Below are 22177 nucleotides of genomic sequence, written 5' to 3'. Positions count from 1 at the left end.
ATGAGCTGATTGATGCAAAGTGGTACCCAAGCATACTAGAGATTTTTGACACATGCCTATAACCTTAAAGCCACTTGTGCCTTCAAGTTGTCCATCAATTTATGGTGACCCCATAAATTTCACAAGATTTTATTAGGCCAAGAATACTCAGAAGTGGTTTTGCTGGTTCTTTCCTCTGAACTATAGGGCCTGAACAGACAGGCTAAAATAAAGTTGCTTTGGATCACTTTGGAGATATGCTGTTTAAATGACACAGGCATCTTAAGAGGCCAGAAGTTGCACCAAAGTTTGTCCTACAGTCTTTTGGACTGGAGTGTGGCTTTAGCGTGGCTTCCGGGTTCTTAGGACGCATGCATCATTTAAACAGCATACCTCCAAAATGACCTGAAGCAGCTTTATTTTGGCCTGTCTATACAGGCCCCTAGTCTACAGTACCTGATATTCATTGGCAGTCTCCCACCCAAGTGCTAACCTGGGCTGATCCTTCCTAGCTTCTGGTGACTTTACAGTATGGGCCCATGAATCCCTCATCAACCTCACTGGACCCTGAAAATAAGAAAATGGGCCCAAAGTTAAAACATTTTTCTTCCTGAATTTTTGTTGTTTATAACCCTCCAAAAACATGGGGAGGGGGAAAAGACCCTTTTAACTGATTAAAGTCTGCATTTTTATTTTATTATAAATAACTTTTAATAATATACATCACAGCTAACCAAATGGCAATATAGCATTACATGGAATTATTAATAAATTCTAAAACACATTAATCACTGGGGAGCATGTTGTAAGCCAAAAGTAACACAAATGCATGTCTTTCTATGACTGCTAATATTAATATCATGGAAAGAGGGTCGTTTGCTTGCAATTTAAAGAATCTTCTTTTACCTGTCAATCCAGTTGGAGAGGTTGTCCAGTTGTCAGAAACTGTCCTGTCTGATACAGGTGCTACAGGGCCATTCTTCTCCCCAGTTAGTGAGAGGCAAAATAGAAATACTGTACTGTTAGCTTCAGCAAATGGGGCAGGATTGTAAATAACTGGACCACAGGAAGAAATGATATTGGAAAAGCTGGTAGGAACTGCTCCTGCTTCAGTGATATTAATAACAGTAGTTTCTTTTGTGATCTGTTAAATCTTAAGTGCAAGATAACATATATGAGAAATTACAATTTAAAATATAGTATATTCATTTTTATGAAGCTGAACATTGCCCTACAGGTACACATATTCGGTTGATATCCATTGCTTTTAGTGACCGTTTTATTGAAGAGTAAACCACATCCAGATAACCTTTAAAACCATTAGCTGCCCTAAACAACCATTATGTTCAGACTTCTCAGTTATGAGGCTGGAGGCAATACCCATTTGTCCACTTATGCAAGTTAGCCAGGACTTAGAAATGAGGATAAGTCAGGTAGAGGAGATATTTCATAGCTGCCACCTTCCTGCTCAACAGAACCTGCCCCACTGAGGCAGTCATTCTCAAAATACATACCCTATGATTTGTTGTTTACTACTTCTTTCCACTCTCTGCTTGGCCCTTAAGTTTAAAAAAAAAGGGGGGGAGGGTAATGCCTCCTCAAAAAAGGAAGAAACTAAGGTAAACTTCTTTTTCTAGCAACTTGTCCATGAAATGCTTCTGTTCCTTTATATGGAATGAAGCAAACACTGCCTTCCTTCACTTAATATACTAAAAAAAATGCTGTCAGTAGACATGTCAAGTAGATTATGCTACTTTACAGTCACTTCAGCTTAAGGAAGCAGCTCTTACCCGTAACACGCAAGTTTCGTATATGACCCTTCTTTCGTTAGGACAATAGAAACTCCCTATAAAAATATTCTGAAAATTAAGTACTAACTCATCCTCTTTGTCTATACTTTGAAGAAGAAGAATTTTAGATAGCTCTGAATGAAGTGTTTCATCAAAGTCTGGCAAAGTGTTGTTTTAACTGATTTATAAGCTGATGTGTATCCACATGTTCTGGAAAAACCTCTTGAGATTTTTGCGCTGCTACATAACTCCTCTGAAGATCTCCAACCTGTGACACAAAACAAACAAATGACATAGAAATGTTACTGACAATTGTGTTTTACTAAGTTTATTTGGGTGGCGAATGGAATACAACTCATATTTCTAGATGCAGCACCACTCAGAGGGGAAAAATCTACCCAAAGTTATGTGCCTTTAAGACTTACACTTAAACACATGCAGAACTTTGCTCTCAAGGAATTAATACTATTTATAAATGTTTACTTTTAGAAGAGTAATCCCTACATTACATCTAGATGGATTTTTTTTTTTACTATGTAACTTTAAAGAATAGTACATGCTAGCAACATGGACTGAATATTCATAGGGTAGACTCCAGTAAACTCAAACATATTTGTCCCACTGATTTCAGTAATACAGGTTGAAAGTAGATAATGTTCCAAATAAAAACAATGAAACTTGATAGTACTTAATGATGCAACCTTCTATACCAAACATCAGTTCTCCAAAACTATGCCTGAAGTGACCAGACATTACACCCATTTCTGAAATCTCATCCTTTTTGGTTTGGGAGGGCAAAACAAAGGTGTGTGGGATGTGCCACATCTTATTTTAGAGGAGAAGCACCACTTCTGGAAGCTTCCAAGGCTACCAATTCTTCTCCTACCAGCTGAATTCTTTTTTGGGGGAGGGGGATCTGGGATTCCAGGAGGGGCTTGGTGGGTGGCCAGAAAGGCCCTGAGGGCTACATGCAGCCACAGACCATGTGATTCCCGCCCCTCCTAGATATACTGAAGAAGACCAAATGCAGTTAGATCAACAGCTGTCCAGAACTGTCTTCTAGCCCTGGATAGATTGCATCAAACATAAGAACAAGACCGTTAAACAGGCAACAGAATATAAGGTACCTTTAAAAATACTCACAAACCTCATTACATTACAGTTTGGCCTTGTTTTCAGAACTGCAAACAATGGTCCAGTTCTCAAAACAATGGTTTTGTGTTCACATGCACACCCCTAGTATTTCATTTAGAACTTTGCTTGATAACTCAATAACACATCCTATGCCAATGGCCATTAAGAAGCTACAAGGGAGATTGTTTACTGGCCAGAGAAATAATAGCTGCAAGGAGCTTGCTTCACACTTTCCTGCCAGAAAAAAATATCTATAAGAACTAGCTAAGAACCAGTGCCTGATTTTGCTTCCCCCCACCCCCCCTTGGCTCTCTCAATCCCCTTTCCTTTTGTATTATTTCTTTTAGACATTAAGCCTGAGGACAGAGACTATGATATTACTGATCTTTATAAGCCAATGATAAAGACTGTTTTGGCCTATGAGTGGAGTAAAAAAAAATACTGAAACATGCAATCCTAAATACTGCAAAGAGGACAAATATTACCTTATCAGACAGGACAGCAAAATTGAAGTGTGGCTCGTACATATGAGGTGCTATCAATGAAGCAGTCTGGAGAAATACTCTTGCCTGGGCAACAACAGAATGAAAAGAAGGTTGACTTGTATATTTGTATAGAACAGAAAGATACAATTATTTTGGGTCAGGGACTCCACATATGTGGACTTAAAATTTGTTTCTATACACCTCCCCATCACAGTACATAAGACTGGGAGGTTTAATTCTCTTCCCTCACTTGTTGTTAATAGCAAGGGGGTGGGTGGGTAAAGCCTCTTCATAGACAAGTGAATAAATCTGATCAAGACTGATGTTTTCCTGCCATTTTTAGTAACCTCAGCAGTACCATTATCGTGGCTACCAGTGGTATGGAAAACAGTGATCTGAACTGCATCAGAATCATGAAGTTAAGGCCTCTTAACCCTTACTCTGCAACAACTCCAATGAAGATCACTGTGCCAATACTGATAATAGTAATGTAGCAACAACAGCATCCCCCCCGGCAGCTGATGGCTGATCAAGTAACAGGGTTCCCAAGGAATTTGTGGCACACAGAGAAAAAAGCCAAGGGCTGCCAATTGCCCATCTGTGGTATGAAGCATTATATATTACAACCACATAAGTTCTCTCCATTTTGGATCATCCATATTATTTTATACAAAACCATCTTATGCCAGGTTAGATGCACTGATCCACCTAGAGCAGTACTACTTATGCTGATAAGCAACAGTCTGCCAAGATTTTAAGCAGAAATCCTTCTCCCTAGCTTTGAAATGCCACTGATTAAAGCGACAACCTTCTGCAAGCAAAGTGCACACTTTGCCTAGATTTTTTATTTAAAGAATCAAGCATATGTTCTGCTTCTAAGCTACATACCTTCCCTCAAGTGGCATATTTTGATATTAGTCTAACATATACAGTTATATATATATTTATATAACTTACATATTTACCCACAGGTGCAAATGGGATTCAGAAAAGCAGGCACTAGGGATCACACTGCAAACCTACGATGGTTAATGGAACGCACCAAGGAATTCCAGAAGAAAATCAGAATGTGTTTTATAGACTACAACTAAGCCTTTGACTGCACATATCACAAAAAACTATGGAGCACTCTTAAAGGGGCAAAACAGATGGGCAGGAAGGAGTGGCCTCTGGGCCTGAGTCAGGAGCCTCTGGCTGCTACTGACCCGATTGCCCTGGGACTGCAGCAACCACACACCCTGGTCCTGAGGGTGCCTGCTGCCATGGTTCCAAATGGAAAATATCCACTCCTTTTAAGTTGGTTTTGGGACACCTTAAGCAGCCCCAGTGCAACCCCAGTGTGGCTTCCGGCATCTCTGGGGGCATACACTGTCTAAATACCATGCCCCCAGAGCAACCAGAAGCTGCTCCCATCTGCCCGTCTTTTTCAGGTCAAAGACATGGGAGTGCCACTAGATTTGATAGTCCTGATGAGAAATCAGTACTTAGGACAAGAGGCTACTGTTAGAAAATAATATGGAGAAACAGAATGGTTCCCAGTTGGCAAAGGGGACAGGCAGGTATGCATTTTATCATCCTATTTGTTCAACTTGTATGCAGAACGTATCATACAAACAGTAGGGTTAGACTCAAAAGAAAGATGAATGAAGATAAGAGGAACGAACATCAACAATCTAAGATATGCAGATAACACCATACTAGACAAGATCATGAAGTGTAAATATACAACAGAGCACTAAAGTCAGAATGGTCCAAGCCATTATATTCTCCACCACCATGTATGCATGTGAGAGCTGGACTGTGAAGAAAGCAGACAGAAAGAAAATAAACTCATTTGAGATACGGTGCTGGGGAAGAGTGCTGAGAATCCTGTGCACAGCCAAAAAGACAAACAGGTCCTTAAAAAGATCGAGCCTGCACGCTTCCTGGAAGCCAAAATTATGAAACTGAGGCTGTTGTACTTTGGCCACATCATGAGAAGGCATGACACACTAGAAAAAGAAGGAAGGTAGAAGGCAACAGAAAGAGAGGAAGATCACATGCTAGATGGATAGCTCAGTCAGTCATGGGCCTTTATTTACAGAACCTAAACAGAGCCATGGAGGACAAAGGGCTTGGAGATGCTTCATCCACACATTCGCCATGAGTCATGAGTAACTCAAGTCAGTTAACAACAAACAAAACATATTTTTAAACAGTCACAGAGGGAGATATTAATGTTACATGACAACATACATTGTGTCAACTTTATATACATCCACACATATGCAATGAAAGGCACTTCAAAATAAAGCAGCCATTTTACACCTTATTCCATAATCCTAAACTACAAAACATGCAAACAATACATTTGATATAAGGGCCATTTTTCTTGTCTGTTTATTCTGTAGCTTTATCTTTGTGCAATGGTAAGAGAGTAGAACTGACAAGTGCTCTATCCTTTGAAGTGCTTGGGAAGCAGCATGTTTTATCTCATTGTCCCCTGTAGGCTCACAAATAGATTCTCACAAGGAGGCTGTGATAGGGATGATATACATAAATACAGGCTTATAAAATTCATTTACTCAGCCTAAGAAGTAAAGTAGTTACAATCACTGTAGTTCTCTTCTAAGAAGCCAGCAACAAGAATTGTTTTACATCCTTCATCAAACTAAAAGGGTACTTTAGACAAACAAGTGATTTTCTTGGTCAATTCCCTCAATCCTGATGCAGAGCTAGTCTGAAATAATGAAGCTGTATTTGAACAAATGGTTCGGAGACTATTCTTAACTGCTTTTTTGCACAAATGGACTATTCTATTGACAGTATCAGAGGAAAACACAATGATGGGAAGCTGTGGGCAAATGGCAATTATCTAAAACTGATCTAACAGACTGAAGCTCCCAAATTACACTGGCAAATGTAGGGTGCAATCTGAAGTTGGTAGATTTTGAATAACTGTTGTCATAAATCTGCTACTCTAGAATTCTATTCTTGTACACCTGAGAAGAAAAATGACACCATTCTCCAATGAACTGTAAGGAACTGAAAAGAAACCGTTGGGAATTTGCCAAAATATACATCTTTGTTGATAACAAGGAGGCTTTCCCAACCACTTGAGAAAATGGTGTTGAACTAAGCATAGAGTGCATGGAAATGCAAGGGCAACTGCCAAATGTAAGCTTTAGATGGCAAACTTTACCCCATCACAACAGAAACTACAAGTTGAAAGAAGAGACTTGAATTGAAGTGATAATTATTTTGAAATTGCTTTCAATAAACCACTCTTTTACAGATATTATACATTAAGGCACAAATGAGACCTAAGTGTATGCCAGTTGAATATGGCTCTATAATAAAACTGATCATCTGTCATAGAAAAGAGTCATGCACACATACATTTCAATGTTGCCATGGTAATTGTTAGAAAATTTGTTTGGTAGCCCTGAAAGCAACTTCCTTCTTAGAAACAGAGATTTAACTAAGGACTGTATTTTATACTGGAGCTCATTGGGTGAAAATTTAAATACAACCAAACACTTCCACAGTTCACATCGAAAGATTCAGTCTTGTTCACATTTGACCAAAAGACAAATCAGAAGCACTGCATTTTAAAAGAATGCATACCCTTTAATTCCTATCCCTAACTAAATGACATTATCATGAAGAACAGCTTACAAATTATTTAAAGGCTGTCTCTTCATTTTCATGTAACAAATCCAATCACAACTGATTCTATTGATTTTTTGTTCTCTCTCTACTAGAAAGTATGTCCCTATCTGAATGCCTACTTTCAGTTTCAAAGTGGTTTCTGTAGAATCTTCACTGGGCTACAAATTTTTTTTTATTATTATTATTATTATTATTATTATTATGTTGTTGTTGTTGTTGTTGTTGTTGTTGTTGTTGTTGTAATGTTTGCTTCTTTAATACCGTTTTTTCTTGGGAATTGGAAGGGAAGGTCATGTGTGAGAACATAGAATTCCCCAAGTGGAGGGCAGGGAATTCCAAAGCCATAAACCTGTTCTCCAGATTGGAATTTTCATCCCCCTATTCCCTCTAAGTATCTACCCACTCTTATCAAATAATAGCTTTCCTGAAACATGACATAAGTGACAAGTGCTCCAGTTTTCTATTTGAACTTAATACCAACCTGCTCAATGCGACCTTTCTGCATCTCCAGCACAGCCAAATTATTATAAGCTTCTGCATGATCATTGTTATTGGCTAAGGTCAGCTTGAAACACTGGTAAGCCAAATTTATATCACCGATTCCCTGAGAGAAAAGCAAACAATATATCATGAAATTTGTATAAAAGCCAGTTTCTAATACTGTAACACTTTAATCAGAAAGAAACAGAACAGTGAGATCATCAGAGTTTCCCTGAAGTACCGATGAGATCCTAGAAACCTCCAGAAGGGGTAACTGAACCATGAACCACTGAACCATGAACCATACAGGATCATTGCCAACACAGATGCCAGCCTCTAGGGATAGCAGTTGAAGATAGGAAGGTGACACTGCTTAGGGGACAGGTGGTGCAGGTTCACTGCAAGTGTGTGTGTGCGCGCACACACACACACAACACAGCATTAACTGGCTGGAACTCAGAGGCAGTCTAATTTTTCAGTTCAATGTCCTGCACAGACAAACTTACAAAGAAATTCCACACAAATCACTGGGTCTCTTCAACAGGAGGCACTGTCAATGCTAATCTGGGATGAGACTATTTTCTACATTAGTCTGGCTCATCCAGGGAGTTCCACAGCCAAATTACTCAAGACTTCTTCCTTAGACTCCAATAAAGGGAAGGAACTGCTATTGACAAACATTCTGGATATTCCAGCAACAATTTGGGCCCCTTTTAGCAGATCTCCTTGCAATGTAGGCAAAACATACTGAATTGGGCTTTCCCCAGACTTCATAGAAAAGCATCAGAAATGTTGAGTGCTCTATACTCTCCATGGAACTATACCTTACCATGAAGTCTGTTCTTTACCACAGTAAAATGGAAAGTTAGTGCAAAAGAAAAAGTATCCTGTTAGTCCTAATTCTCAGGATTGATGGTCACTATACTCTAGGGAGTCGTGGTTCTCTTCGGGCATACCACACTGGCTCTCAGCCATTCAGATCTTGCCTGGGTGGCTCTGCCTATTAACATAGTTTCTGAAGGGACAAATAATCCTGCATTAAGCTGTCTTTGCACTCTGTCTATACAAGACCATATGCAAGACAATTACCAGGTCATGCAAGTACAAACATCAGGACTAATGACATGTAGGGACCAAGAAGCTCAAAATGGAAGAAAACAAACAAGCACCCACTCTCTCCTGTTGATACTTGGTTTCTTAATTCTTTCACCTTTAAGACAGAAATAGAAGGAGGGGACGAAGAAAGCCTGGGGTCACCACAAAACCAAAAGAATGGTCACGTGCCTCACTGGGCAGCAGGAGCTAGATCCATACTTTCAGATGCCTCCTTTCCATAACATAGAGAATTATGGGAAATGAATACAGGCTTAAATTTTTATAGCCCAAATTGCTTCTGGCAGCAATAGTTAAACAGCCCGCTGGACCTGGACAGGCAAAGGAGCTGTGCACCTTTTAACATTGGTTAAATTCTACTTCAGATCACAAATGCTAAAAGAAATGAACTGAAATTCTACATAAATATTTTTATAAATTTAATCTTTATTCTGTAAGCACTTTGAAATGATATATTTTCAATGAAATTTAGAGCCACTTCAGAGCCTTATAATGAACAGTCACTAGAAACAGGAAAAATGATGTTTATGTTTGAGGTTATTTAGCCTTCCCTTCAGCTCAATTACTACTCATATTGTTCAATCTAAAGAGATGCAGAAATTCTAAAGAAAGAGCCTTTTGAAGTCACAGCACAGTCCTGCATTCAGCTAACCAGTGCCAAATCTAATTCCAGAATTTATTTTTATTGCCAAGTCTCAGAACTATAATACATAGAGTCACTGAATTGTTTATTCTGAATGTTTTCCTTTCATGACAGAGGAACAAAAATTAGTTCAAATATACCTGGACTGGGGTGGGTGGGAATGAATGCAACCACTGCAGGTAAACATGAGCTTCACCACTACTGCTTTTTTGCCACAGCAATTACATAACACTTCTGCTGCTTTCCTCAAGATGATGTGTGTGCATCTTTTTGATCTTTAAAATGCCCTCAAACTAATCATATTATCAGACAAGGTTTGTCATATTATTTGTTCTCCAGTACTCACAGCTGCCCTAAAAACTTTCTAAGCAAAAATTCATTTTTTGCACATATGTTTCAACAAATAAGCTTCACAAATATTGCTCTTACCACAGCTACATGTCCCAAGTTGTACCAGACATCTGCAGCCTCCTCCTCACTTTCAGCTAGAGAGAGCGCACGTTCAAAGGAACTGAGAATCAAGTCATATTGCTGGGCATAGAAACAACAGAGGCCCAGGTTGTTAAACAGCTGGCTATTATAAATGCCCATCTGTAGGAGTCGTCTAGTTCAAGACAGAAATGTGTTAAAATTGTACCATTTACAACAATATTTTTTCTTGGTGTAGCACTGATGCTAATCTGTTTTTTTTTAACATTGTTAATTCTTATAAGAATGAAGAGAGAACATGTCCTTCTGGCTAGGCAAGTAAATAAAAAAACTAACATGGAGGGAAAGGGAGTCAACAGAAATAACAGAAAAAAATGTAAAGCTAATTAATTTTGGCTTTCAACTCCTGCTTTGTCTGCTGACTTGTGGGAATAACTCAACGGTATGTCTGGATATCAGGGTTCAAATTCCATTCTCAGCCACAAAACCCAATGGGTGATCTTGGGCAAGTCACCTTTCTCATCCAAAGGAAGACAATGAGAAGTGCCCTCTGAACTAAACTTACCAAGAAAACCCTTATGATAGTCTCCATAAATTGGAAATGACTTAAAGGCTCATGACAACAACAACAACAAACATGTGGATTGCTCCTAGGTGCCATCCAGATAATGTGTTAAAATTGTAACTTTGAAGTACAGATCATGCAAGCCAGTGGTACTACATGAGCAACTATCAAATCAAAGAAGGGACCTAAATGGTAAATTTAGTGGGATGGAAAGTGCTGCAGCATATCTGCTTCCCATACTGTTCAACAGCATAAGAAGACCACAGATACACAAGTAGAATCCATAGCAATGATTTTAGTACAGCTGTGTCAAATTATCTTGGAAACTGGGCAAAGGAGATATTGAATGGAACAGCAATATGTCCTCCAGACAGAACTGGGGAAACTCCTGACTCAGCCCTTAGAGTTGGTGCCAAACAATGCTGACAATACTGAACTAGGTGGGCCAGTCATCTGATGCACTATGACAACTGTGTTCTTATCAACACCTTCAAGTATGTATCTGCACTGCAGAAATAACCCAGTTTAACTGCCATGCCTAAAAGCTAAGGAATTCTGGGATTAGTAGTTTCAAGAGATATTTAGCTTTCCCTGTCAGAGCTCTGGTGCCACAACAAACCGCAAATCCCATAATTTCATGGTATTGAGCCATGGCAGTTAAAGTGGTGTCAAACTGGATTATTTCTGTAGTGCAGTTATGTTGCTAAGTAACAGGGGAAGAAACCATGCAGCAGTTACACCAACATTGACAAATACCTGCATAAAATATGCCTTGAGCTACTCCTATCCTATGTGAGAATTTTTCAGGGCTGGGGAGTAGGAGTAAGGAGTAAAGGAGTAAGAGGTTTTTACAGGAGTAGGAGTAGGAATAAGGAGTAACAAAATACATTTGTTACACCTAACTCCTGTTATTATATTGTACATGCAAACACCATTTTTCTTTTTTTATTTATTTATTGGGGAGTATAATAGGAGTAGGAGTAACATTAAGAAAAAAACTTATTCGGGAGTAGGACAAGGAGTACCCCAAAATCATCACTACTCCCCAGCCCTGGAATGTTTAATTAAAACTAACAATATTTCTATTTCACATCAGTATTAAGTCTTTCTGAAACCCAAACAGAGCTGTCAGATATGACCGGAAATCTTTTTAGTAATAGTAGTCAACATTATTTTCTCTTATAAGGTGAAGATTGCTATTCACAAAGCCTGGGGGGGGGGGGGGGGGCTTCCATGTCTAATAAATTTATTATGGCACAACTGTTCATGGCCTAAGTGTCTTTCACTGTTTGACATGCTTTTAAAAATATTTCCAGACTTTTTTAATATCTAGCCCATGATCCATGATTTTAAAAGCCTAACACAATTATCTTGTAGTAAAAAAGTTAAAATATAATCAAAATAAATTTCTGTTTAAAAAACACAAGTTAAAAACAAATTAAAACAGCATTAAAAGATGTTTAAAACATAACAGAATAAAAATAAAATAAAAATTTAAAAAATACTACACCCTGCATTAAAAGCGTTATCTGCTACAACACACTAAAAACCAAAAGATTCCTTAAATAAAAAAGTCTTTCCCTGTCAGGAGAAAGACAGCAGGGAGAGTGCCAACTGGACTGTCTAGAAAGGGAGTTCCATAACTTAGGAACAATCACTGAGAAGGCTCTCTGTTGTGTCCTCACCAGACATGCCTGGGATGATGGTGAGACCAAGAGAAAGCCTGTCTCTGCAGATCTTAGATCTGGGCAGGGATAAATGGTTTTTCAAATATCTCCAAGCCAATTAATCTTGTGCACAGTCAAATGCACACATCCAATATTTTTTTCAAAGGGTGGTGGTGGGAGAACTGTCTTTCCTTAAGAAGCAAAGCTAGTTTTGCCTAAGTTTGTTCTGTGGAGTCAGGAAATCAGGGAGGTTAGAGAATGGATAGCAAAAGCTTCTAGGCAAAGCGTAAGGAAGAAATCTGTCTGGAAGCAACTGTGACATATTGTATAACAGCAAAGGGGTGTTCTGGCAAACAGGAGAACCAATATAAAATTGGGAACAAAATCAGCAATTTAAAAAGGAATATAATTCTTTCCCCTATTTTCAGGGGATGCAACATGAAGGAATGTACAGCCTCAACAACACAAACTGAAATTAAAGGTTGTAAAAACATCTATGTGCCAGCATGAACATATAGATACGCTACCTGTAAAATCGCAATGCTATCTCAGGCTGGTCAGAATAAAAGTGGTTACTCCCAATGCATGCAATGGCTTCCACATGGGTATTGTCTTGTTTTAAGACATCTTTATAGCATTCTGCAGCTGCAGAAATGTTGTTCATTTCCTATCAAGAGATTTAAAAGGTTTTTAAATTGTAGAATCATTTAAATGATACATGACTGTAACAATTAACTTTGCATTCAATAACAGAGACCATTTAAAACACATACCAGACTAACTTTACAGTTTATTAGACACTATGCTGTCCAATACACCATCATGTAAATACCTGACTCTTCTCTTGTCCCTTTACTAGCAAGATAAAATATACTGTAGAAGATATATGTTCATGTATTAATGGCATTTACTGTAATCATGAAACAGACATTTTAACTTATATTCAAGCCATTTTCTTCAAGCCTGCTCAGAGTAAGCAAACATATGTCACTGGAATTCTCTTGCTATTTATAGAATGCCACAGGGTATACAGTAGAAAATAATAGCATCAGTTTCCTGTAGCACGGAAAATATACTCTTTTCTCATTGTTTGCCCAATCTACTCTGTCAATTGTGATTGAAAGCTTTTTAAAGAGCTGTTGAAAGGATTGGTTCTCAAAGTGAAAGTCATCAGGAGGCCAGTCTAAGGCTAAACTTCCACAACAATTTGTCTGGGAACAAACACCACTGAACCCAGTGGAATGTAATCTTCTTAGACATATATAGATTGTGTTCTGAGATGGTATGGGTGGTTATTTAAAGACTGGTTTCTACTCCCAATTCCTACAGCCTTCTATAAGAACATCTAAAAAGAACAGGAAAAGAAAGTAATGAAAATAATATTAATAAATATTTTCTTGTGATTAGATGTTTTGAGCTTTTTTAAAAAGGAAAAGATATTAAATATTTTCTGTAATAATAAAAGTGTATGTGTGTGTTTGTCTCCACCACACATCTAAAACTGTCAGATCTAGAGACCTGAAACTCGGTGCACATATCAAGGAATCTTTTGTTATTTTGTCATAGATTTATTAAACAATCTTCATTCATTACAAACCTTTTGTAGATTACAGTACCATTCTGAATGTAACCCTAGGTAGCAGTCATTGATCCCCTCAAGAGCTGTGGTTTCCTCAAGAGCAGGAAACTTCACGGTTTAATTCAAACACTTGCAGTTGATTTGTGGTGGAGGTAGCACTAGGGTACTTAAGCTTTACATGGCTTCTCCATTTTTAACTTCTCAACTGCCAGGATAACACTTGCCCTACTTTTCTAGAATCCAGATGCCTGGGGAACCTTGCCTGTTCCTTATTGCATGTGTACATCCCACAACATATACTGTATATAATCATGTATACGTCTAGAAATTTTAGTCCAAAAATTGACCTCAAAAACCTGAAGTAGATTTATGAACAGGTCAATGTAACTGCTGTACTTTCACTCTTATTTTAAAAAAGGAATCATGCCCAAGTGAAAGGCAAGAGTGTAATCTGTCATGGAAGAACTGACCCCCACCCTCTCTCTTTTATCCAGCCTTTAGTGTGAACTCAAACAGTTATGCCTGCCAGAATTTTGTAAGTATTTTGGCATTCTTTTCCTTTGCTTCATCCTTTACATCATTTGTTACATGGCCCTAGGTTTTATCCTTTACTTGTCCATGGGTCATATCAAAATCTGTAATTTTGACTTCAAAACCTGGCCTCGACTTTTACATCAGATCAGCTTATGCTCAAGTATATATGGTACTTCACTGACTAGACTTCCCAGAATTCCAACAGGTGGCAATACTGAATGAGAGACTCCAGAAAAAGGAAGTTCCAAGCTCTGGAGGATATATAGAGACACTGAGAATGAAAATTCCTGTTGCCTAGTATGTGCATCATCTCTTCTTTTCCTTGGCTGGATGTGTGTCTTTTCCAATCGTGGTGCCTTACAACAATTTCAATGGTAGTTCATCTGCTGTGCTTTTTGTATGTGATTTTAGAGTCTCTATTTCAACATGAAATTCATTGGGAAACTTTGGTATAGTCATTCAGTCTGACTGATCTCACAGGGTTGGGAGTTAGGAGGAAAGCCATGTATGTCACCTTGAGCTCAGTGTGAGAAAATGGAATGATTGTGATGAACATCAATCATAACTGGCCATTTAAATGCATTATCCTTGCTGCTGAAGGTTAACCTGTAATAAAATTATATACTGGAGAGTCAAGCTGCTGTTTCCTACTTTTCACAGCCTGGTGAAGTTGAACTATATCAATTCTAGTTTAAACCAGGGATGGGCATTATGCAACCCAGCCCTCCAGATGTAACTCCCATTAGCCCTAGCCAGCATAGCCAGTGATGAGGAATGCTAAGAGTTGAAGTTTAATATATGGAGGGCCATATGATTCCTGCCCAACTTGAAGCCTACAATTTGATAAATTGAGGTGAAGCAGAACATATACAACCTCCTGAGTTTACTGAAGACAAATGAGATATAAGAGTATCTAGTAATAGCTTCCTTGATGTTACATGGATCATCTTACAGGCTGAACTGCAGCATGCTACTCCAGCAGATGTCACCACTCCAGTAGAAGTTGGAAATACTGTAGTTCACTAGTGGAGTATATATGCATCTGCAAGATGCCAGATTTGAATAGATGAAAGGATAGTCTGAGCAGGTGTACAGTAACTCCCAATATTCCTATATGTAGGAAGCAATTATAGTTCTTTGTAGTTCTTGCCCACACTTCCTCCCTAATATAGTGGGAATGAATGCAATCCATTTCTGAGGACAATACTGAGCATACTGAACATTTGTCCTGTTTGGGAAAGATAAAAGCATACCTCATGGATCCTCGCAATACCACAAATGAAAGACACCTCTCCAGGAAACCGGTCTAATCCTTGTTTGAAAACATTTAAAGCTGTTAAAGGCTGATCCAAACGGGAATACACCTGAGCAAATAAGTCACAAGTGGAGCTGTATCAATCAATCTTAACTATTTTCAGGGTACAGATGTGAATATAAGCCATGGTTTATGAATATGGTTTGTGTTAAGTTAATATAGTTTGGGAGTCAGGCTAAGGCAAAATTCACATCTTCTAAGCACAGTCATGCTGGGAGAAGGGAAATGTACCAGGCCAGCGATAAGTTGTAATATGGAGGAAGGTGGGGCGGAGGTCAATAAGTGATTTGATTATTTTGCAGAGCAGCCTGTTTTTCTTCCAACATGTACATTTTCCTCAGTCTCTGTGCCAACATACTGCTGTAGTTTCAGATTGAATGAGATGATGCTGACTCTTCCACACACAGGCAAGTTAGGCCCACTGTTACACTTAAGCAATGTAAACATGTATAACATCTGAACAATATATAGACTGAGGGCAGGGAACCGTCTTATTAAAAATAATAATTGTAAGCCGCTCTGATAGCCTTTAGGGCTGTAGAGCGGGGTATAAATACCTAAATAAATAAACAAATTCTTCAGTGTTACACCACTTTTCACATGGGATTAATGTGCATTTTGTGAGACAACACTTTAATAAATTCATTCTTGTCAGTGAAATAGCATAAGAATGTAATTCTGACATAGCACAGAGAATGGAAAGCCAGCTGTCACTGGTGTTCTCATTCCACATGATAGGCAGGAAAGCATAGCACAAAGTACCAAACTTTTAAGAGTAAGGAGATGGATTACTCTTATTATAATAGCAAATCTTTCTTATAGACAATTGAACTAAAATTCTGCATTGAAAGACAAATCCCTTTTGAAAAGACAACTGTATCAGCTTAAGCATACTTTCAGCAAGAAGAAAATTAAAACTAAAACTGTGCCACTTGAAGCCAGTCAGAGATCTGGATATCAACATGGATTAAAAGAAAGCTAGAGAGCATGTCTCCAAAATGTTGCAAAACACTATCATAAGTGGAAAATACTAAGGGGGAAGAAGGAGCTATATTTTATTGACAGTATCAGCCCATTAGGGTTTTTAAATAATCTGAAGAGGCCCTTCTCTCTATCCCACCACTTTCTCAGGCGTGTTTGGTGGGAACAAAGGAGAGGGTCTTCTGATGGCTTCTCCTAGACCTTGGAACTCCCTCCCCAGAGAAACCAGGCTTGCTCTGCCTCAGGCTCCTTCTGAAGGAAGGTTAAAACATTTTTGTGCCACCAGGCCTCTACAAACTGTTGAGGTCTGGCTCTTAATGCTGTGTGGTGCTGGTTTTGAAGTTTTTTAAGGCTCTATATACTATATATAGTTTTTTATTGTTTTTAATACATTTTAGTATTTTTAATTGCTTTAATATGATTGTTTATAAGATAACTGTTTTGCTGGTTCTGTTGCTGGGGGAACATTTTTGCTTGTTCAAAAGAGTTTTATAGGAGTTTGATGGTAGTTTTTGTTTACCACACTTTGTGTGTACCAGCACACTTAGATCCTTGGGTAAAAACTTGTTGCAGCCAATAAAAATTAGGCTTACTACAGTCTCTCAAAGGACCTTTTCTTCTGTTGCCCCTAAACTATGGAATGACCTGCCGGAGGAGATCTGGAACATTAACCATCTTGACTGCTTCAAAAAGGTAGTCAAGACAGATCTCTTCCAGCAAGCCTTCCCAGATTAACTTGACGGCTCCATCAACTGCCCATCTGCTTGATTTTGGTTATTGGTATTTGTCTTGAATTGTCATTTTAAATTTGAGGGTGGTTGGGTCTTTGGGTTATAGGGTTTTATGATATTAATTATTATTTTATATTTTAATGTATTTTAGTGCTGTTTTAATGTTGTAAGCTGCTTCAATCCAATTGGAGAGGCGGGATATAAATAATAATAATAATAATTATTATTATTATTATTATTATTATTATTATTATTGTTGTTATTACTTTTCTTACCCAGTCCAGTTCAATCCTTCCTTTCTCTTTGTATCTACTTTAAATCATAAAATAATCCAGTGTCACCTTTAAGAAAATTGTAACATATGCTTCATGGACTCCAATGTATTTCATCAGATGCATCGAGTAAAGCCTTTGTGGACAGACATATGTGTGTGTGTGTGTGAAAAGTAACGAAAATTAAAAACATGTTGGAGTGAAGATAAGTATCATTTTAATGATGGTTGTAAAGAGTTGCTAAGTAGCTCATGTTTTGCAGTACAATTTCTCTCTCTCTGTCATACACACGCACTCCCCTCTCCAAAAAGGCTTTCTCCATGCATCTCATGAAGTGCACTGTAATCCATAGATACGTATGCTAGAAATGTCTTCTTCCCAATTAGTCTCAAAGGATTCCTTTATGTCCTTTTTGTTAAAACAGACTAACATTTCTTTGAATAGTTTTTTGTGGGTTTTTAGGGCTATGTGGTCATATTCTACAAGAGTTTCTTCTTCCTGATGTTTCACCAGCATCTGTGGCTGGCATCTTCAGAGAATGCTTGCCTGGAAAATGGTGGGTATGTGTGTGTGTATATGTATATATATATATATATACACACACACACACACACACACACACACACACACACATATATACTGTGTGAGCCTGGGAATGCAGGAGTGATTTGCATGTGTATTGTTATGTGCTGATGGCAGGTCTCAGGCTGGGAGGCTAATGCAAAAGAGGATTAGTGTCTGCTAATTGGTGATCATTATCTGCTGGGAAAGCCCCTGACTCTGAGTGGTTTCCCATTTGCATTTGCTGAGTCCTCATTTTGTTTTTCTTCAGGACTGGTAGTCAAATTTTGTTCACTTTAAGGTATTTCTTTGGCACGTTACAGAGCACCCAAGGGTGTTCTGCCGCTGGCGCCGGTTGTTGCGTCCGCGAACTGCAGCAGCCAAACCGCGCGGTTCCTGGATGCAGCCGAAAAGAAGTTCCGAAATGGCACTTCTTTCTGCGCCCCGGAAGTGGCGCCGCAAGGTGCTAGTCGCGGCGTCACTTCCACCGCGCGACGTCCGGACACTACACGCCCGTGACATCAAAATGGCAGCACTGTGTGGACGGGCACCGCCATTTTGTATGGACTCGGCCCGTACTAGGGTTGAGGGGCATCAGGAAGTGATGCCCCTTCTCAACCCTACTACGCCCCTTCCTAATCCTAGTACGGACTTTAGGTGCGTCTGTAACATGCTTTTGAATACTTCCTGTTGTTTCCTTGACTTACATCTGTGTGGCTCACTATGTTCTTTTTATTAGATGATGAAACTTTTCTTACTTCCTTTACCACCTCCCAATTCTGGCTCTAGTTATTTTACGCCATGATTGATTTTGATTTCTTCCTGTGTAGTATGATCAATGTGTTTGTTCTATCTTTTTTTTGTCTCTTGTCTGTACTGTATGTGTGTGAGTCACATACATACAAACAGTTTTTGTAAACAAGCAGCATATATACATCACATACACTACCACAGAGCACAAGATAGCACACATATATTTGCAAACTTTAAGCATATTGCATATTAAAAGCATTATATATTAAAAGGGGCTAGTACAAGAACTCCTGGATCTGTTTGTAATTAGACAGGGTTAATCTTTGTTGAAATAAGCTAGGCATTGAAATTTCATGCATTCCAGTGAATAAAAACAAAACGTTACGGACATTTTGAATTCTCAACACAAGTCAGTGGGAGACACAAAATTCCCAAGTTTTTATTTGGGTCAAAATCCTGTTGGGTCAAGTCAGGTCTGAATCAAGCTAAACCAAATTGCAGTTTTTTAAACCAAATTGCCAAATAGGTCTCCAAACTGAATCAGGGAACCCTTGCACAACCTTAGTTAAAAATTATAAAATGTATGCATTGACAATAAAGGAGATAAAGAGAAAGTGCCTTTGAAAGAAAATCTAGAAAACAGTATTAGTACCAGAAAAACGAATGAAACATCCAATAATTTTCTTAAACAGGGACAGAGAAAATCTTTGATCAATCTACAAAAGGTGAAATAAAAACTATCCAAATTCAAAGGTTTCCTCTCTGCCATTTCAGACTATAGTTCAAAACCTTAATCCAAAAAATGGACTTTTAACTGTAAATCCCTACTTACTTTTGTCAAATATAGTATTGTATCTACCATATCCTGCTGCCTGAGAGCTGATTTAAATTGTGTTTCTGCTTCACGATATAATCCTAGCCTAGAGAAGACATAATGGAAAGTATGTCAAAATTGAAAATGAGGAAATATGTTTTAAGAATTGCATACTAAATGTAATTATACATATTATATTAGCTATATCAAATATATTTGGTAAAAATATTCACATTTGTAAACTCTTAATTATTTCAATGCGATACAAAGGGTCATGGTGTTAAAACTACACAATGTATTAAAGAAGTTTACACAAAAAAGATATTTCAGGGCCAGATAGCTATCCCACCATCTGGGAAATGCACATGTCCTTCACTGAACTTTGGGCATCTGCAGTTCCTTTGATGCTCCTATGGCAATGGCAAACTCCCTCAGAAGAAACTTGACAAGAAAACCTCATGATAGAAGTTGGTAACGACTTGAAGGCACCCAACAACAATAACAGAAAAGTAAAAATGGAAAAAATATTTTTCTGCTTCAAAAGTATCCTGTATTTAAAGGGGCCAGGGAAGATGATTCTAATACATTCTGAAGACCCCCCCCCCCTTATACTAATTTAGCCAGGCGAAGTCCTTTTTCCAAGTAGAACATGAGCAGACATTTTGTTTTGGAAAACAGCTCCCCTGCAGCCTCATACAAGTCAGGATGCCAAAAATGTGGCAAAATTGTCCCCCCGTCCCTTAAGGGTGCAGGATTTTTTAAAACTCTCCCCAAAATGAGGGGGGGTCCATCACCCATCACCCACAATCGCACACCCCAAGGTAACTTACAATGTAGCTACTACAACTGATGTCCAAACGATAAGTCACAGAAATTCACCATTAACATTTCCATACTCTTTCATTCACCAAACCAAATCTGTATAGAAATGAGTCAAACTCAAGGTGTGCTAAATAGAATTCCCTCAACTGCCAATCCCACTTTTGCTTCAGTGTGCTTAATGAAGACAAAAAGAAAATGAACAGTTCCACTTCAGCAGCATGTTTTACTAGTTCTTTCAGAAAGCCCCTTATATTGAAACTAGTGAGGGTTCCCGTCCCTGTCTCTTAGATGGAGAGGTGGAAGGTCCTTGCCACTTGTTACCTCATTCTGGATTCTGTCTGGGGTCACAGTATCAACTTCTGATCACCTGAGTTACCAACTCATGATGGTGGTTGAACCAGACAAGCTGTGTCAAGTAGGCTTTTACATGTGCACAGCCCTGTCCCTTATATGTATATCATTTTATTAATACAACTTGGTCTCTAATCCATTGAAGTACACACTCTCATCTATTTGAGGAATTACACAGCTCTAACAGGCTTCTGTCAAATGCAGACGTCCAACAGTTAATCTTCTCGTTAAATCTTAACAGCATTCATTACTATACAGCTAAGTATCTGTTCTTAACATAGCTTCACCAACATAGATCAGCATTTTAGGGCAGCATATGAGGGCTATCAAGAACAACCACATCATTTTAGGGCTGCAATTCAAGGCTAACACTCTTCCGTCTTGGAGAACTCACCTTAAGGCAGGCTCATAAGAACTTTCTCTTGGCTTCTTTTTAGTCTCTCTTATACCCACCCAACTAATTAGTTGGCCAATCAAAATAACTTACAACTGAGGTATCCACCAGCTCTTACTTAATTAAAATAGCAATTTGGAGTAAGGTAGGTTTCATTCTTATCCTATCTGTCCCCCTTCTTGAGTATATATAGGGCAAAAGGTCATTACAGAAGAAGACATGATAGATGTCTGATATCTATTCCGCCTTCCATTCGCCCTACTACCCCAAAAGATCTGGAGAGCATTCCTAACCATTCGCCAAACCTTTCCCTGCTCTTATGCAATGCCAGGTCAGTGAAGAATAAGTCCCGTATCATCTATGACTTACTGATAGATCACAACGCTGACCTGGCATGTATCACAGAGACCTGGCTAGGAGCAGATAGCTCTGTAACCTGGGCTCAGGCCCTTCCGGCCGGGTACTCTGTCAATGAGCAGATAAGGGGAAGCAGGCAGGGGGGAGGCGTAGCCATAATCCATAAAAACAATCTCACTTTAACCAGGATACCTATCCGTGCATTAAACCACATTGAATGCATTTACCTTCGCTTGAAGACCAGGGAGAGTTTGGGGATTCTGTTGGTCTATCGCCCACCCCGTAACGTAACAGACTCCCTAGCTGAGCTGACACAACTAGTCTCAGAGCTGATGTTAGAATCACCTAGGCTGTTAGTCCTGGGTGACCTCAACATCCCTCTCAAGGGTGATTTGACTAATCTTACTGGTGCGGCTCGGGAGTTCATAGGTTTCATGACAAACATGGGCCTCTCCCAGATAGTCTCTGAGCCCACGCATTCTGCAGGTCATACTCTTGATGTGGTCTTCTGTACTGAACAGGCATATCCGTGGGCAGAAATAACTAGTATCTGCGCATTATCATGGACGGAGCATTTCCTGGTTAAGGTTGGTCTCGAGACTACTATTCCTCCCTCTAGGGGTGGAGGACCTATTAGAATGGTCCGCCCTCGAAGGCTGATGGAAGACATTAGGTTCCAAGAAGCCCTAGGGGGTTCTATGATTAGCAATGCCAGTGACTCTGTTGAAGTTCTGGTTAATTTATGGAATAACAACATCACCAGAGCTATAGACATGA

At 38.9% G+C, this 22177-nt stretch overlaps 1 protein-coding gene across 4 annotated transcripts in view; it reads right to left on the bottom strand.

The window, feature by feature from the left end:
• Positions 1-393: 393 nt before the first annotated feature.
• The window catches only part of LOC149315028 (tetratricopeptide repeat protein 8-like), a 60990-nt gene continuing 39206 nt past the window's right edge, over positions 394-22177 (bottom strand). For all 4 annotated transcript variants that reach the window (XM_089522370.1, XM_089522367.1, XM_089522368.1 and 1 more), the window contains 7 exons: positions 19495-19582; positions 15303-15413; positions 12464-12603; positions 9705-9879; positions 7521-7643; positions 3389-3472; positions 394-2037 (listed from right to left, as the gene is read on the bottom strand). In XM_089522370.1, coding sequence (XP_089378496.1) covers positions 1921-2037; positions 3389-3472; positions 7521-7643; positions 9705-9879; positions 12464-12603; positions 15303-15413; positions 19495-19582 — 838 coding nt within the window. In that variant the 3' untranslated portion in view covers positions 394-1920. The remainder of the gene's footprint in view (positions 2038-3388; positions 3473-7520; positions 7644-9704; positions 9880-12463; positions 12604-15302; positions 15414-19494; positions 19583-22177) is intronic.

Source organism: Sceloporus occidentalis, unplaced genomic scaffold (genome assembly GCF_023333645.1).
Source record: "Sceloporus occidentalis isolate IW3139 unplaced genomic scaffold, rSceOcc1.0.p SCAF_4, whole genome shotgun sequence".
Taxonomy (NCBI): Eukaryota; Metazoa; Chordata; class Lepidosauria; order Squamata; family Phrynosomatidae; genus Sceloporus; species Sceloporus occidentalis.
The sequence above is the reverse complement of the archived record's forward strand: the minus strand, read 5'-3'. Positions and strand labels throughout refer to the sequence as shown.